Source organism: Ostrea edulis, chromosome 1 (genome assembly GCF_947568905.1).
Source record: "Ostrea edulis chromosome 1, xbOstEdul1.1, whole genome shotgun sequence".
Classification (NCBI taxonomy): Eukaryota; Metazoa; Mollusca; class Bivalvia; order Ostreida; family Ostreidae; genus Ostrea; species Ostrea edulis.
Window position 1 is genome coordinate 51161906 of NC_079164.1, and position 18210 is coordinate 51180115.

The 18210-nt window shown below is 34.9% G+C and overlaps 2 protein-coding genes across 16 annotated transcripts in view; one reads left to right on the forward strand and one right to left on the reverse strand.

Annotated features, from left to right (window-relative positions):
- Positions 1-1958: 1958 nt before the first annotated feature.
- On the reverse strand, positions 1959-9758 carry LOC125651053 (60S ribosomal protein L13-like). Its single transcript, XM_056153437.1, has 3 exons — positions 9651-9758; positions 9070-9317; positions 1959-3270 (listed from the first exon to the last, which is right to left on the reverse strand). Exons 2-3 carry the CDS (start codon positions 9313-9315, stop codon positions 3046-3048), a joined length of 471 nt encoding a protein of 156 aa, XP_056009412.1. The 5' UTR covers positions 9316-9317; positions 9651-9758; the 3' UTR covers positions 1959-3045.
- Positions 9660-18210, forward strand: part of LOC125650963 (mannosylglucosyl-3-phosphoglycerate phosphatase-like) — a 47850-nt gene continuing 39299 nt past the window's right edge. For 10 of the 15 annotated variants that reach the window (XR_008799824.1, XR_008799823.1, XM_048879591.2 and 7 more), the window contains exons 1-2: positions 9660-9775; positions 10770-10932. The gene's annotated coding sequence lies outside the window, so the exon portion shown is untranslated. Of the gene's footprint in view, positions 9776-10769; positions 10957-18210 lie in introns of those variants that run through there. The other 5 variants (XM_056153407.1, XM_056153410.1, XM_056153397.1 and 2 more) reach the window with 4 other exon arrangements.

Here is an 18210-nt window from a genome sequence, read left to right on the forward strand (position 1 = left end):
ATGTCTGTCTGGAACTTGCTCATGTTAGTAATAAGGCTCTCATATTTCATATTTTTTATTCCTTATAATAAGACATTTCTTTTCATATCAATTTTTTTTTAACTTTTGTGTTTGGCCTACTTTTAACAAAGTATAACCTACAGTAGGCAATTCTCCTGAACTATATGTAAGGTAGTCTAGCTTTTATGTTTAGTATTTAGATATCTTATGGGAAGAACTTTCATTTGATACCATGCTGTTTGATATTGTGACCTTGGTTTTGAAATTTAACCCAGATTTTATTATATTGATATTTTACATAAAGATATACAAAATGTGCATATTCTTTATTACCAGACTTTTAATTTAGTACCCGACCTTAGTCTTTAAAATAGCATGATTTTCAAAAACTTTAAATTGGTATATAGTTTCTCAGCCACTTTGGATTGGGCTTTGATATAGATTTCACATATCATAGATTACTAATGAAAAGAGCTTTACTTTTGAACTTCTGACTTTGACCATGTTGACCTACTTTTGAAAAACATTCATTATTACCAGATCTGTTATATCTTGAGGGATAAGGTATTGGTTAGTTTGTTTCACATGAAATGCCTAATGACCAGAATTTATTTTATATCATGACCTTTGACCTTGTGACTATATCAAACATATTATCTTGACTTTCTTAGTGCATTGCTTACAGTGCTATTTAAGTATGTTCATCATTTTATTTCCATTAATTTACACAACTGTTGTTATTTAGATCTCAGCTGAGTCCAAGATAGGAAGAGGCTTTGGAGAGAACACAGAATTACTACAGACAAAAGACTTGTGAAGTTATAAGGGGAATTACAGAACTCATAGCTCCACTTCAATCTAGATATGTTGACAGTTATTTCACAGAAACACTTTGCAGCTGACAAAGATAATCAAATGATGACCACTACTTTAACTCTATGGTTGCAGCATATTTCAATTTTTGAAGTGACAAATTTTATTCCTGTTTGTGAACCAATATTCAAAAGAAACACTGCTATGGCATTAGACATAAATTAGAAGAGAGTGGTGGGGTGGCAAAATAAGAATCCATACTGTGAAATGTATCAATTGTTAATATACATGTATCAATATAAATTCAGTGCCAATTTTCATAATTTCTAGGGGAAAAGTTTGTTTGTAACAAATGTCAGAAATATGCACTAGCCCTTTCTTTGCAAACCATGCTACTAAGTACCAGGCAGTAAGACATGATTTGTTTATTGTCATTTGTTAAACAGAGACAGATCCAGTGATTTGAAAGGGGGGGTCCAGAAAAATGATCTAAAATCTGCATTAGGTCATATCTGATGAATTGATAAAGTAAATATGTTTATTATTGATTGCTAGTTACATGTAACCTTTTATGCATCAGTTGAAGATACTTTATGAACATTTTCCGTCACTGGGTAAAATTCAACAAACATTTTGTGTATCTGGAAGTGGTCAATATATATTTCAACATCAGAGTAAACATGCATTAAAGCAAGTATGCCAATCTGATGTAGGCAGAAAATGGGATATGGCATGTTATTTCATGAATGCAAAGGGAAATGCTTTACAAGAGAGTCAAAAAAATTCTGGTTAATGCTAAATAACTATCTAGATGTCCCAGAGAAAAGGAGAGGGTGTGTTCTACCCCCCCCCCCCCCCCCCCCCCCCTTCGGGATATGCCAATGTCAAGTTTGGAATGTGAGTGAATGAATTAAGATTCTTCATGATAGGCAATTGATTAAAATTTGATTTACTGATAATTTTAACTTCATATATGTGTGTTAATTAATTGACTATTATCTCAAATCCTGTGTCAGAAATGACTTCTAAAAATCAATATTGTAAAATGTTATATAATGAATTACATAGGCATTTTTTTGCCTTTATTATATAGAATGTATACAAAGACATGAAATTTATTTCTGAATGTTCATATGTTCTAGTAATTTTTCATGAATTTTAATCATTGATTGGTTATATCTACTTCATATTTATTTCTATTTATGTAGTTCAACAATCTTCATTTAAGTAGTTGACCTTTTTGCACTTATTGAAAATTTTGAGATTTCAGTTCAACTTTTCACCATCAAACCACTGAATTTATTTTTGTAACTTGAAATACACCTCTTCAAGTTTCTGGTTATACATAATTTATTTCTTTTGAGACATTGTATTGGGTTTTATGAGATCTTAAATTTTGATCATTATTTTGTAAAATATATTGGTGTGAAATATGTGCAATTTTAACAATAAATTCATTCATTGGATGAATATACACACAAAAACCCTCTTAGTTATTGCATATAGTGTATATCTAAACATATAAAATATTGCTTTTCTCTATTTCTTTGTTATATGACATTTTAGAGCTGTTTAAACATAGCACTTTTTTCCAAATATTTTGTGACCTTTTTGCACCGAAAATTATCTCAAAGTTGTTTTTCCATCTCGAACCCATACTAAACATGATAGAAACTTTTTATTTGGCAAATTTCATATTGGGGTCAGTAGGAACCTGTGCACAAAGTTTCATGAAAATCTGAGAGATAGCATGTGCCGACCTCTGCCTGATATCATAATGGACACCCTCTTAAATAGCAATCAATGCTGTTCTGAAGAAAAATATATTTAAAGGTTTTTCCTACACATTTCCTTGTAAAACTTTGACCCCCTTTTGTAGTTCTCCCCCCCCCCCCCCCCCCCCCCCCTGATCTAAACAAATTTAAATTTGCACTGATGATGCTTTCAAATATGATTTCAGTCAAGTGGCTTTTGAGAACCCACCAAATTTTCACTTTCTTCATTATCTCCCCTTAAAAGAAGAAACCTTTAAAGTTTACAGATGGACATGGTCTATTGGTGCTGGAGAAGAAGTTGAAAATAATGTTAAAAAGTTTACAGATGGCAAGATGGCTGAACAAAATGTGATAAGAAAAGCTCACTTGAGCTGAAACCTCAAGTGTCAGAGCTAATAAAATAATGCAAGTGTCAGAATAGTTCAAAACTAAATTTTTTAAAACCCACATTAATTTTTTATTGCAAATTCTGTATGATCAAATTGAGATGATAAAAAAGCATTCTTACTGTGGCGTCTCCCTTCTTGGGTTGACTCTTTTTCTTGGGGAAGAGAATCAGCTTGGATTTGTACTCTTTCAGTCTCTGTGCATTTTGCTGCAAGGACTCCAAGCTCTTGTTACGGCGCCTGTAGTCCACAGCAATTCCAATAGTAAGAGCTATTTTCTTGTTAATTCCAGCAGCCTAAAATAGTAACATCAAAAGTGAATACAAAGTTCATGGTATGATACTTATTGATATACATGGTAAATTATGTCCTAGAACCTCAACATCCATCACATGGGCATTTTGTGTACTTCATCTACTTTGAATAACAATGATAGTAAGCACAGGGGAAACACAAACGTCAAGCCCCAACAGACAAACATTGATCCAGTAGAGGTTAATTTTTTCCTAAAGGTTAAAATGTTTCAACAGAAACAGTTGTTGTTTGAAAGAATTCACTTTGGATTCATTAGGCAAAGAAAAAAAATAATAATTAAAAAATTATCTAAGTGTTTGTGGTCACTTGACCGACCCTGTATTTTTGCCCCAAACTTAATTTTTCTAAAATTGGAAAATATATAATTTTTCGAAAAATTAGCCTCCTTCCGGAACCAAACCCACCCGCTATTACTCCACTTCTAAAATGATGGCTACTTTTGCCATTTGGGTTTCAGTGAAAACGACGTGTTTCATCTCTGACCTTCAAAGAATGTGTCCACTTGAAAAAGTCGATATGTTATTGCAATATTCCAAAATTTCACGGCATACATATTTTCAATCAATATAATAACTTAACAGACTTCAATTTCAAGAACCAATGGGGATCCAGGCTAGAATACATCCTCAGTACCCCATGCTTGTCTAAGAGGCAATTAAATGGGATGGTTGTTCGGATGAGACTGCACAAACGGAGGTCCTGTATCACAACAGAAGTTTTCCTGGCTTATTTTGGGGTATGGTTAAAAGACCCATTCCAAAATTCATCCAATATTTCCCCAATTTTCAATCGGTTTCCCCATTCAAGTACAGTGCTCCAAGTTGCGAGTAAAATGGTCGCATTTGCGACCAGAAAATCGATTTTACGACTAGAGATTATATTCAAGTTGCATTTTTGCGAAAAATTGGGCATCCAGTAAAATTTTGTAATCAGGATCGGAAGTCTGAATAAATATTTTTCAGTAAAACGAGGGTTAAAGAACTTTGGATTTATCAGTAGTAAAATACTAAAAAGTAGAAGCCTCGGCCTAGTACATGTAACGAAGAAATTCAAGAATCACACGGAGAAAGTTCTGCATTTAAAGATGATGTAGCCGAGTCTAAAGAAAAATGCAAAAGTAAAGGAAGACCCCAGTTCTAATGGCTGAAGGAATTTCCATGGTTGATATACAGAGATTGCAAAATGTTTTGCAGAATTTGTGAGGCCAATCAGCCAGCAACGTCCACCATTTCTAGACACCCATTGTCCGATTTCACCACGACCTGGTGTACATCTTTCAAATGTGGAAGTGTGACTATTCACGGTAACAGTAAGAGACATGTCTTTGTCCATGACTGCGTTATTAGCAGTTAGTCAAGTGGGGCAACTGTTGCTGCTAATTTTCACAAACAATTACAAACTCGGGATGTAGTGTTCTTATTGATGCTGGTACTGATTGTTCAGCAAAAGATCCAACAAAAGTAGAAGTTTTTATTCGCATAAGCAGTGAAGGCCCACTTAAAGTTATTGAGGACTTGAAAGCAAATACTTGTGTGGAAGGCTGGGTTTTCTTCCCCAGAAGCGTACTGTAAAATATACAGGATGGCCCAATGCAATACAACTTTTGCCAGAGTGAATACTTGACTTGTTAGCATCCAGCATGTTTCACAGCACATTTCTATTCAGTTTAAAAATAAAACAAACAAAACCCATACTTGGGTGTTGATTTTTTTCTTGAAAGATATTCAAATAAAAAAAAAACAAACTTGTAGGTCTTATTTACAAAATCTTTTACCATGGCGAGTAGAAATTTTGAAAATGGCGACTAAAAAAATTTGAAAATGGCAATCAGAAATATTTCTAGGTCGCCATTTTGCGACCTGATAGCAGATGTGACTTGGAGCACTGAAGTATCCTTAAAATTCCATGCATAAAGAATAAGAAATAGTTGATATCATTAATTTCTTTTCCTGTAAAATGAATTGTAAAAAGCGATTGGCATTCCTTGCGAAAACTACACTACATCATACGAAGAATCTCGAGGGGCACTTGTGAACTGCCTAATGTTCCGATGTTTGATTGTAAAAATATTTATGAAGCTTTACTTATAATAGAAAAATTATATTTATTTTCAACACTATTAATCCATACCAATTCATATTAAATGCTTGTATTTTGAATTCGTTTTTCATAGATAATTTGTCACAGAGTCAAAAACTTTCCGACCACCAAAATACTGTGTCAATGTTCTCTGCTTCTATCGTACACAGAACTGCCATTTTAGTATCAATTTGTTCCAGAGAAAATCCTTCAAATGTTGATACAAGTTATGTGACAAATTGTTATTGATATTAAAGGTTTTATTTATATGTTTAATTTTTCCCTAATGTTGACTTTTGTCCCAATTTTTCCAGGTAATAGGTCATGCCAAAGTCACGTGATTCACCAGTGTATATAATGTTTTGCTGAGTGGTCATTAAAATGCATCAAAACATTTTTTCTTCACTTTCATGTGCCATTATAACCACAAAGTAATACTTTTCAAATCTTTCCAATTTGAACATTTTAAAGAGACACTACAGCTCATTTTCCACATTTTGATAAAGAGTTTTTTTAAAACACGTATTGATAAAATGATAAATATCATATCGATACTGACAATTTTGAACAATTGGATGCATCAATTTACTCTCAAATGCGCTTTGAAGATCGTCCGGAATTCAAAGGTTTCTTCATGCTGACTCGGACTTTTGAATGCTTATTTACATCACGTGGTTTTGAATGACATCAAAGGTGTTGTGTAGGAAATTATTTAAATTCCCCTTCAAGGGGGTCCACACTCACCTTTCAAGTATAAGATTATTCCCTGCTCCTTATAATAAGTAATTATATAAATCATTGTTTCAACAGAAACTCTTCCATGTTCCAATTGACCGATGTTTTTACAACTAACACGTGTCGTGTTCAGATAAAAATAGTACAAGTTTACTTTTAAAGCAGTGTCTTCGCGGCTTGTCCCAATGGCAGATTTAGGGGGAGGGGGGCAGGATCCCCCTCCCTCTCGCCACAAATTGTGAGTAAAAATCCAAATTTTGCACCCAGAAAGCCGATTACTTTGGCTAATATTTGACTTTCTCACCCCCCTTCGGAAATCCTAGCTAGATCCGCCACTGAGTTACAATCGTTTCTCCTAGCCCTTTGTTTTCCAACAGTCATACTGATCGCAAGGTCAATTTTATTTCACATATTAGTTTTATCTCATTTTATTTTTACCTTTTTTCTTACAGAATCTGTCAAAATTCTGGATCTATCTATCCACTACACTTTCTCTCACTGCACGACATGCTGCACTGTTTACTGTCTATGCGCATGCGTCTGAAGACCGAAAGGAGGAGACTTGATATTTTTTGTATAGGCCATCAAAAAGTATTAAATTTTACGTTAAAACGAGAATTTTTGACTTTAGATAAGTGTTATTTTCGCAAAGTTCATACATTCAAAAATGCAACAAAAATTGAAAAAGCGCTGGGAAAATTGTCATTTCATGATTTTTGCGCAAAATGAGCCATAGTGTCTCTTTAAGCATCAATTTTCCCAATTCTGTGGACCCTGGATCCAGTGCGAAAATGGGAGGAACCCCTGCAACAGGTGTGGCACAATAAGGATCCCTCCCTGCTCAATGGCCGAACATAAGCCTAAATTTTGCAGACCTTCCTAGGCAATAGTGTCCATATTCCAAATTCTTGAGCGAGTCATTAAAATAAAACCAACCAACCAACAATGAATGTCAAGTTGAGGAGAAATTGCACGATATAACATCATAGCAGTTGATGAGGTTGTTTTAAACTGTCAAGATTGAAGATATATATAACAAGTACACAACCTACCTATTATTTTCAGCAGGAAACCGTAAACACACTTGGAGAACTCGTACCCAAAAATTTGAATACAAGTTCTCCTGGAGAAAAATTTGTCATTTCTGTCCTAAAAATCTGTGTACAAATTCTCCTGGACAAAAGACTTCGTCATTATATTATATGGTAATCTGGGTACGAGTTCTCCTAGCTGGATAAAATAAAAATTTGTCATTTCTGTCCTAAAAATCTGGATACGAGTTCTCCTGGAGAAAAAAACCCAAAAAACTGTCAATTTATAAAATGGAAATCTGGGAACGAGTTCTCCTGGTGAAAAACTTTAGTCATTTTCTATCTCCAGGACAACTCGTACTACTAACTAGTGTTGAAAAATTGGAAAAATTACATAATCGATTAAAATCGGAAGAACTATATTGATCAATGATCGATATAATCAGTATTTACATGTAGTTAATAAATGTTTATTATTTTGGGGTTACTTCTATTTAGTTTTATGGAAATGTGCAGCATACACACTAGCTGGTGTCACTGAATTACCACTTTTCAATGTGAAGTTTTGCTGATTCCGACTTTTCTCCGCATGTCTCGATATAAAAGCGGGATTAACAGTCAGATGAATCTTGGATTAGATATTAACTAGTGTACAGGCAACAATCGATTATGAAAAATAGAATTGATTATCGGAATCAAAGAGACAAAAAACGATCGACAATTGATTGACGGCGACAATCATTTCATCACGAACTCGTACCCAGATTTTAATTCATTACAAAGTTTTTTTCTCTCCAGGAGAACTCATACCCAGATGAGACTTCTCCAGAACTTGTACCCAAATTCCTCGGTACGACTTCTGATACCCAAAATTTCAAGCTTGTTATAAGATCAAATAATTTTAAACAATGGGCATGGTTAAAAATTCAGCTCCATAGTGCTGCCTCCAAGTGTAGAATGATTAAATGGTGGTGGTTCTGAGGTTTTCCAGCACAATGACATGAACTATCAACCTGTTATATTTGGGAAACAAAAGGCATCTCAGACTGTCACAAGAACGTTTTAGTTTATGACGATATTAAATTTTTCACATCATTACTGTCTATAAGGCCAAGTAAAATTAATTAGTAGATTATCATTCCCGCCCGCCCCTCGAAAATCGCCCCGCCCCGATTTTTTTTATTTTTCAAAATTACGATTTCCGGATATTTTTTTGTCCGGTCCGGTATCGTAAACGTACTTTGTTTCACTTTGCCTTTTAGAAACCCAAATACACATGTAATTATGATTTATAAAGCCTTTTCTCAATGAGAGAAGGCATTTTCGAGGTAAAGAATACCATGGCGAAAAATAAAAAATAAAATCCTCCCACCCGCCCCATTTTTTTGTGAAGTTTGAATGATAATCTATTAATTAATTTTACTTGGCCTAACAGGTTGGGAACACTTCCCCTATAGCGAGATCTTCTCTCTAAAACGCGATTATCCCTCTTTAGCGAGAAAGTAAACATTACCATAAATAGGCGTTTTGGTGTCCTAATTGAAAATAATGACAAACTCCATGCAATGCTGAATAAGTGCGACACACACTCAACATGACACAAATTGTCTCTATAAAACTGGCAAAACAGTCAAGATATTTCATATCAGTCTGAAATACAATGCACATCACGTTTTAGTTTAGATATATATTTTTGCAGAAGTATCAAACATTTTAGCACTTTTTCTTCTTTTCATGTGAAACGAAGAGATGTACTCCACAGGTGTTTTTCTCAGTTGTACGGGATATATTTACTCCCGCTAGAGAGGGATAATCGAGTTTTCGAGAGAATATCTTACTGTAGGGGAAGTGTTCCCAACCTGTATGAATCTATTATGTACAGGTGCCCAGTGAAGCTATTTCTTAATTTTAAAACTATAGTAACTATAGATAGACCTTCAACTCATCAAGTGAAAATCCTTTGCCAGCTCGGATTTTCGTGTTGTATTTGAAAGTTGGACATCTCACGATGGGTCTAAGCGAACCAGCTACGGGTCTGGGTGCAATTCGGAGAGCTTTTTTGATTCTGTTATCATGTCGCCTCTTCTTCCTGGCTGGTTGGTTGAACCAATTCTTCACATAGCGTTGCCAATCTTTATGAAAATGCCCATTCGGGATAACGTTGTTTCGTTTAGGGGCCATGCCTGTGAAATGAGACTTTTAATACAGAACATTGACCATTATTGTCATTGACTACATCTGTTCTTTGTAATATGGGTTCTATATATTGCTGCTATAAACATGGGCCCCGATATATTGCTGCTACTACACTTTATTTACAATTTAGTTATCAGTTTTCGGTAAACAGCCTGGAATTATCGATATTTATTCATCTTCCAGTCTTTAATTCTATAAAATATCACGTAAATCATTACTAGATGTACTTCCCGTAAATGTATACGAAGCTGATTTTGAATTTTAATTTCTGATTGTCGGGATTTTATAAGATATTTTTGAGGTACATCAGTTTGTCATACCTCTTACAGATGGCCGTCGTGAAAAAGGAAGTACAAAAGAGTTCCTCACCGGAAGTAGGGGAATTCGTCTTAGCAGAAGAAAATATTGTTTACATATATTGCTCACTCTTTTGCTAGTAATATTGGTAAGTAGTTATAAAAATACAACGAAGAAAAATAGTCATTATTACATTTTGACCACTGTCCCGCTATAAAAGATAGAGAGGAGTTTAAATTTAATGTTTAAATATTTTATAGGCAAATGCTTCTGTTGATTAATGATTTGTATATAATGCTTAACTGTTTAAACTATTTATTTATAGATATAGTATGCGTGTAAATATGTATATGTGTTCTGCATGTTCACCTTTGTGATAATTAGTATTTTAGTTTGTCTGTGATAGTTGGTTTAGGAGCTCTGTAGAGCTCATGTTATTTGATAATTTGTATTGTATACACCTGTACACTGCCGGCTCTAAATTAATCTGTGTAACTTCAACTTGCTTACATTGCACTAGATCATTTTTTAATGAATTATGTCTTTCTGCAAATTCTAACATACAAATAATGGAATATATATAAGCTATTCATAACTTAATAACTTTATGCTTAAATTGATATTGGGCATAAGTTGGCAGTGAAACATGAAGTGACATGCCTACAAGACAATATATAATTATATAGTCAGTGGCTTGGACATGTATGTATACATAGATTAAATGAAACAGTGCAGCACAATATAATGTAAATTGTAATTAAATGAAAATAACAAAATTTCTAACACTAAAAACTGCATAGACAGAATAAAAAGGAGAACGAAGGGAAATTAAACAAAAAATACTCCCCTTCCATAAAAAAAATAAACCACAAGGGCTTGGCGTCCATATTGTGGGGGGGGGGGTTAATATTTAAGAATTGAACAGCACCTTTGAGCTGTTCATGGTCAATTTGAACGGATTTGGATTTGAGGCAAATTCTCTGTGAATCGCTAGCACAATTCACAAAGAATTTGCCTCAAATCCAAATCCATTCATATTGACCATGAACAACTCAAAAGTACTGTTCAATTCTTATATTCATTTACTAAATCACAGTTTGTTTACATTGCTTATATAAGTCATGAAATATTTTGTTGCATAGAATGAACTCCTAAGATCCGTCTCGGTCACATTGCAGTCATATTATGACGTACGTCAACACATAGACATGACGTCACACTTCTTCTTACCCTGCCTTTTATCAACATTGCACGGTGCACTGTACTTTGGAGCTAGGAGACCACAAGATTGGGATGATAATCCATGTAAGCTGACAATTTTAATCCGAGGTGTGACTTTGCGAGATCTTTGTAATGCATGTTGTATTATTTCAAATCATTATGCTCTCTCAGTTGCATGCTTTAAACTAGTTCATAATCCATTCATAGTCAATATGAACGGTATTGTGTCGCGTGCTGAAATTTGTTGGTTCATAGAGGGAAATGCAATTTGTAATATAAATATATATATGAATCCTCTTTAAAATACCCTTTGAAGTTATTTTCATAATGATGTTGACAGATTTTGGTAATTTATATATCGGTATCGTTTAAATAACACCCCCCTGCAAGCAGGATCATATCAATACAAGCCACTTGCAGGGGTGTTATCTAAATGATGTATAATTTACCAAAATGTGTCGACAACGTTATGAATATGACTTCAAAGGGATTTTTAAAGAGGATTCATATTCTTTTTTTTTTTAATTTAGCACAGTCTGGAAGACAAGCCCCTGTGTAATAAACTGGCCACAATACTAGGAATGTACATGTATAAGAAAAATATATTTTTAAAAATCAAAAATACAAGAGCAGAATTTATCAAATTAGTATTTAAGCATGTGGTGACACACGTAGATTCCATGACTTCGGGGCCAATGTGCAATAGGGATTTGAAGTTTTACACTGTTTGTTGGGGCCTCTTTTTTTAAAATATGAAATAACCTCAATTTTGACATATGAAAGAATTTTTGCATATTTCATAACCAGTTTAAATGATTCACCAAGAGATTTTTCAAAAATGTTGATAATGCTGCAACTATCACTTAACAATTTAAAGTGAAATTTAAATGGGAAAAGAATAACTGCTTCAAATAACTCAGAATTTGAATATTACATGTACATTATGTACATAAAGTCATTCCAGTAAAAAGTTGCATGATGCCTTTACAGGCCTGTAGGAAGCAATTTCACTTTGGGGGGGGGGGGGGGGGCACCACACCAAAGTAATTTACAACAAAAAAGTGATATCGACAAAACCATTAGTATTAAAAAAGATAACCGCATAAATATGTGCAAGCATTGAGGTGTACGTCATGTACATAAATCTAATTATGTACATAAAATCTAATTAGTTTCCCAGAAAACCCCTCAACTTTAATTTTAAGTTTTGTTTGTTTTTGTTTTGTTTTTTGAGGGGGAGGGGGTGTTAAGGATTTTTAAAATCTTTTTTTGTTTTTATCTTTATAATTTTTTTTTTTTTTTTTTTTTATTAGCATTGTCCATTGTACAAATAGAAATTAAGTGCATCATATTATATACTTTTATAGGTAAGATGTACAATGGATATATAATCACTCATACCAACCATTCATACTCCACTCATACATTTCAAAATTAACTGAAATTATACCAAAGAAATAATTATTGAGATTGCTATAATAGTATCAAAAAATATGTAAATTTATACAAAACATGCAGTAAAAAATATACTATTCAGTGGGTTCAAATATATTGTTCCACAAATTCCATTGTTTTTCAAAAAATAATTGATTGGAATTGTAAATAGATAAACACCTTTCAATACTGTATTTTATTTTCAAATGGTTCAAAAGACCTAAAATGCTTAGTGTTTTACCTTGTAATGAGGTATTGAAAATATACTGTTTAGTATACAAAATAATAAAGTTAATTTTCATGTTGAAGTAGTCCTGTAAATATGCAAACTTAAAGCTCTCCAAAGATCCAGTACCTCATTACAACTCGCAAACATATGTTGAATAGTTTCTGTTTCTTTTTTACACAAGTTACAAACATCTGATGTTTTGATTTGAATTTTTTTGAGATAGTAGTCGACAGGAAGAATTCTGTGAAGAAGTCGATACTGTAGCCACTGTACAGAGGAATCTGATGTAGTTTTGAAACAAACTTTGAAAGCATCCTTTATGCATATATCATTGACACCATGGGGAGATAACTCTACATTCCACTTTGGTATTGAAGTAGGAGTTACCTCAGTTGTGTTTATACAATTGTAAATAATATTTGTACATCTGACATTTGGCAGAATATTTTCAAAATAAAATGGTAAATAAGGAAGACAAATTTTTAACATACAGGTTTAAAGTGAAATTTAAATGGGAAAAGGATAACTGCTTCAAATAACTCAGAATTTGAATATTACATGTACATTATGTACATAAAGTCATTCCAGTAAAAAGTTGCATGATGCCTTTACAGGCCTGTAGGAAGCAATTTCACTTGGGGGGGGGGGGGGGGGGGGGGGGGGGGGGGGGGGGGGGGGGGGGGGGGGGGGGGGGGGGGGGGGCACCACACCAAAGTAAATTTACAACAAAAAAGTGATATCGACAAAACCATTAGTATTAAAAAAGATAACCGCATAAATATGTGCAAAGCATTGAGGTGTACGTCATGTACATAATCTAATTATGTACATAAAATCTAATTAGTTTCCCAGAAAACCCCTCAACTTTAATTTTAAGTTTTGTTTGTTTTTGTTTTGTTTTTTGAGGGGGAGGGGGTGTTAAGGATTTTTAAAATCTTTTTTTTGTTTATATCTTTATCATTTTGTTATCAATCATTTCTGAGTCATAAGGTATTTAGTACTCGGTAAACTTTCCAAAAATCGCCAGTCTGTGTTCACTTTCACTTACGAACTCCTCAACTATTTTTTCTGGATTCAGTTCATCAGTCTCATTTTTATGAACATACAATAAAAGCAAATTGTTTGTTTGTATTTGGCTCATTGTTGATCTCAGTGATGTTTTCAATCTTTTCAAGGCGCTGAATGAGCGCTCACTGGTAGCGTTAGTTACAGGAAGTACCAAAATTAGTTTGAGAATTTTGAGGATCTCGGCAAACAGACCTTTTTTATTTGAATGTCTGAAAAATTCAACCACACTTGGTATATCTGGCGTAAAGTCTTTTGGCAAAACAGTCTTTAACATTATAAACTGGCAGTGAAAATCCTTTGGCTTCAAATCTGTATCATATAGGGTCGTGACAAAATTGAATTCTTCAAACGTTTGACCTGTGCAAGCCTTAATTACGAGGTTTTCAAGATTAACATAAGCTTTGTAACCTGGTTGGTCAAATCTAGATTTTATGCCAGCTAAAAGCAGATCTAATGCCTCATAGAAATCTTTCCTATACATATCTGCACACGATGAAAAAGTATGTGCTCTGTCCCATCATCAAGTTTATGAGGAATTTTGCGTTTTCTAGGAAGAACAGGATCATCGATGTTCATCTGTTTTGCTTTTTCAACAACTTCCTCGTAAAACTGAGTGAAGATTGTCTCATCTCGGAGACTTTGCAAAGCACTCATTGTGGTTGATGCCAATTTTTGACCATCACTCGCCGAGAGATTTGGAGCCTGCAGAGCCCTTGCCAAATTATCACTATAACGTAAAAGTTTTTCACTCAGTAAACACTCAAAGAAGAAATCAAACCTGCACATATAAGCAGCCACTCCCCTAATTCTGTTTCTCATTTCTACCTCATGCACGTATTGGAGGCTTTCATCCCAAACATTTCTTAGAATTTCATAGTTTGACAAAATGCTAAAAAATGTGTCGGCTTTTATTGTCAATCTTGTGGGACACAAAACCCTTATTCCCGCTGACGTTGGGCATTTTTTAATGTATTGAAAATCATCTCCCTTTTTGGAGATTCTTTAATCAACTTTGTTATATCCTTTGCAATGTCCAGGGTGTCTCTAAGCAACTTACATCCCTTAATAGAATCACTGCAAGCTAGGTTAAGAGCATGACCATAACAGTGTATGTAAAGGGCTCTGGGTTCAAGTGCATGAAATTGTGTTGCAACACCTGTCTTTGAACCAGCCATAGAAGCAGCCATGTCATAACACTGGCCTCATACTTTGTTGATAGGCAGATCGAACCTCAAAAGGGCATCTTTGATTGCTAGGGTTATTGAATTAGCCCCAATGTCAGAAAGACAGTACATCCCTAATAAATCTTCATGAGCGGTAAAATTTTGATCAACTCATCGATTGCATAAAACAAGTTGCTCTTTGTTGGAAATATCTCGTGTTTCGTCTGCCATTATTGAAAAGAATTCAGACGATTTGATGAAAGCAACAATTTGTCGCAAAACCTGCAACCCCATCACATGCAAAATTTCATTTTGTATATCTGGAGCAACATACTTATTTGTCTTGCGTTGTAGCCATTCCTGAAGCTGGGGATCGCATTTAGCCTCTAGCATGAGAAGTTGATTAAAGTTCGAGTTTTTCTCGTCTTTGTCACCCCGAAGAGCAATTCCTTGTCGAGCAAGAAACTTCAAAATGTTTGTGATTTTAAGCAAATTCTCTCTGTTAGACTTCTTCTCAACTTCATGCGTCTTTGAAAGACATTCTCCAACATCTTTAACCTCCTCCTTTATCGTAAATTCCCTTTCCATTGCCTCTTTATGGCAATCACTTTTCTTGTGTGCGGCGAATTTTGTGGTTGCTTTTTTCCAGTTTTTAAAACCACTTGATATGAAAGCTTTTTCTTTCTTGTGACAACTGAGAGTCTTCTTCTGAAATGATTTTATGCAAGGAAAACAGAATACAACATCTTTGATTTCTACATAATGTAACCAAGACCACCGATCAAACCAGGAGGCATTGAAAGATCTCATCTTTTTACCAAACTTTTTTGCTGGAAAGAAAATATTCCGTGGCTGATTTGGGGTACTACCGATCTCTGGTGTATGCCATTTTTCATGTACAACCTGGGCCTTTTGAACTGGTATTTCTGAGATATCATCTGAAGAATAAGAAGAATCAATAAAGGAAGGAACCTAATGTTTGTCTGTTTCTTTGTTTGCAGATTCCCCCAATTTACCTGTTTCAATAGACTCCTCATTTGTGTTAGACTCCAAGAGTGGGGAAGGACTATCTTGTGATTGTTTTGGTTCAAATGAGCGATGAGGTTCAGAATCCTCAAAGGATAACCTCGAACGCTTTGAAAGAGGTTCCTCATGCTTGTGAATACAGGCAACAAAATGATTAGGTGTCCAACCATCTATTTTTGTAGCAATTGTTTGAGTCCACATGATGTGGATAGCTTCCTGATATTCTTTAGCATCAGCACGGTCAAGAGGAACAATAAGCTGATTATGATCTTGTCTGTTCACACCAGGGTTTTGCACCTCGGGGAAAATCGACATGATTGGTTTCTGCAAAACGTTAGAAGCTACGAACAAATGTAAAAGGCTTGAATAGTAACCATTCTGGGTTGTTTTTATTGTTTCCTTTTGTAACGAAGCAATCAAATCACCAGTAATTAAACACTCTTCTGACAGGGAACTTTCAAAGACATATTGAAGTGAACTTTTGTTTGTGGACATGGTCATAAAAGTGTTTTCATTCATGTAGCGCTTCAGGTTTGAAACAAGCTCAAACACAATTCGTACCCTCATTTCCTTAAAATTGTCCTCATGTCCAAACACAAAAAAAGAGAGAGTTCTGAATAAACAATTCCCATCACGATATATCTGAATCGGGATAAGCTCAGAATGAGCATCATTTGGATAAAGCTCTGAGGAAACAGCATCTTTTTGAATATTCGAAGTTGGGATATTAGGTATGCTTGTTGGAAGAGGATATTTCTTAAAAATTTGCCCTTTGAGTCTAACAAGAAAACTTAGTGCTCCCCATCCCTTTTTTCCTGCATTACTTGCTTCTTCGTGCACTTTTTCGAAAAATGCCTTTCTTTCGTCCGTCTGGGCATACATTGTGAAATATAATCAAAGTTAAAACGTCATGACCTACGTCAACATTGGGGGTGTTACGTCCCTGATAAATAGTACTTCACACATTGTCGGGTTTACCTTTACCATAAAAACTGTGATGATAAAAAAGTCAACAATTCATCATATTAGCTTTACAAAAAGATTTTAAATATATACAAACGTTGAACTGGTATTAGGGCAGTTGGGCATAGACATTTTTGTATCAAGACGAAGTTTCTATGAACAAGCTATCTAATGAATTATTAGACCTTGAAAGTTAGTCAAGGTCACACATATTAGATACCCTTTGATCAGTCGTCCCTTGTGAGATTTTTACACTCGTATGAGTCGTCAACAAATACAGGTAAAGGACTTTAAACGACACTAGTGCCGGGCACTTGGCAAAGGAACAGTCACTACATATCATAGGTTTGACGCCAGATGCAGAGCTGGGAACGAGAACCAAACCATTACCTCATGATTACGACCTTTTAGGATGATGCCCTAAGAAATGTTAAGGCATTAAGTGCTTTTCATAATATATTTTTTTTGATTTAAGCTAAAGGACAGTCACACTGACTGACTCTGAGTCTCATTGAATTAAATGAACTTTCTGCTTAAAAAATAATTATACATTACACTATATGTGAATTTTACTATCTGAATTTTCTTTTTTGGAAAAATATTGGGGGGGGGCATGGGCCAATTTAATTACTGGTCGGTTCTCTGGTTAAAGAATTGACATTAATGTGGAGATGATAACACGATAATGAATAAAACTTTAAATGTTAAACAATTGACCACAGCAGGGTAAACAGCTGTCCGATGTACTTTATTACATAATCACTGACTTTTTTGCAGCCATAAATTACCTGAGGCTGTGACCAGCTCTGTGTGCGCTGGAGCGACGCAAGATTTCCGGTCGCACGCATTGACTGAATAAACAGATTTTGACTGCATAAACAAACAGGCGATAATGCGTCACTGACAAAGGATTTAAAATACAATTTATTGCAAAAAGGGATTTTCGCCACTTTCAAATTTTTTTTTCGCCATTTTTGAAAAAAATTCGCCATCAGCTCGAGCATTGCAAACATCCTCCTCAGAGTCAGGCATGAGTAACATCTGAGTATCACAAACATCCTCCTCAGAGTCAGGCATGAGTAGCATCTGAGTATCACACAAACATCTTCCTCAGAGTCAGGCCTGAGTAGCATCTGAGTATCACAAACATCTTCCTCAGAGTCAGGCCTGAGTAACATCTGAGTATCACACAAACATCTTCCTCAGAGTCAGGCCTGAGTAACATCTGAGTATCACACAAACATCCTCCTCAGTCAGGCCTGAGTAACATCTGAGTATCACACAAACATCCTCCTCAGAGTCAGGCCTGAGTAACATCTGAGTATCACACAAACATCCTCCTCAGTCAGGCCTGAGTAACATCTGAGTATCACACAAACATCCTCCTCAGTCAGGCATAGGGCTGAAACGATTCAGGTACCTCACGGTTCGGTTCAATTTTCGATTCTTAGGGCACAATTCGATTATTTTCGATTCAAT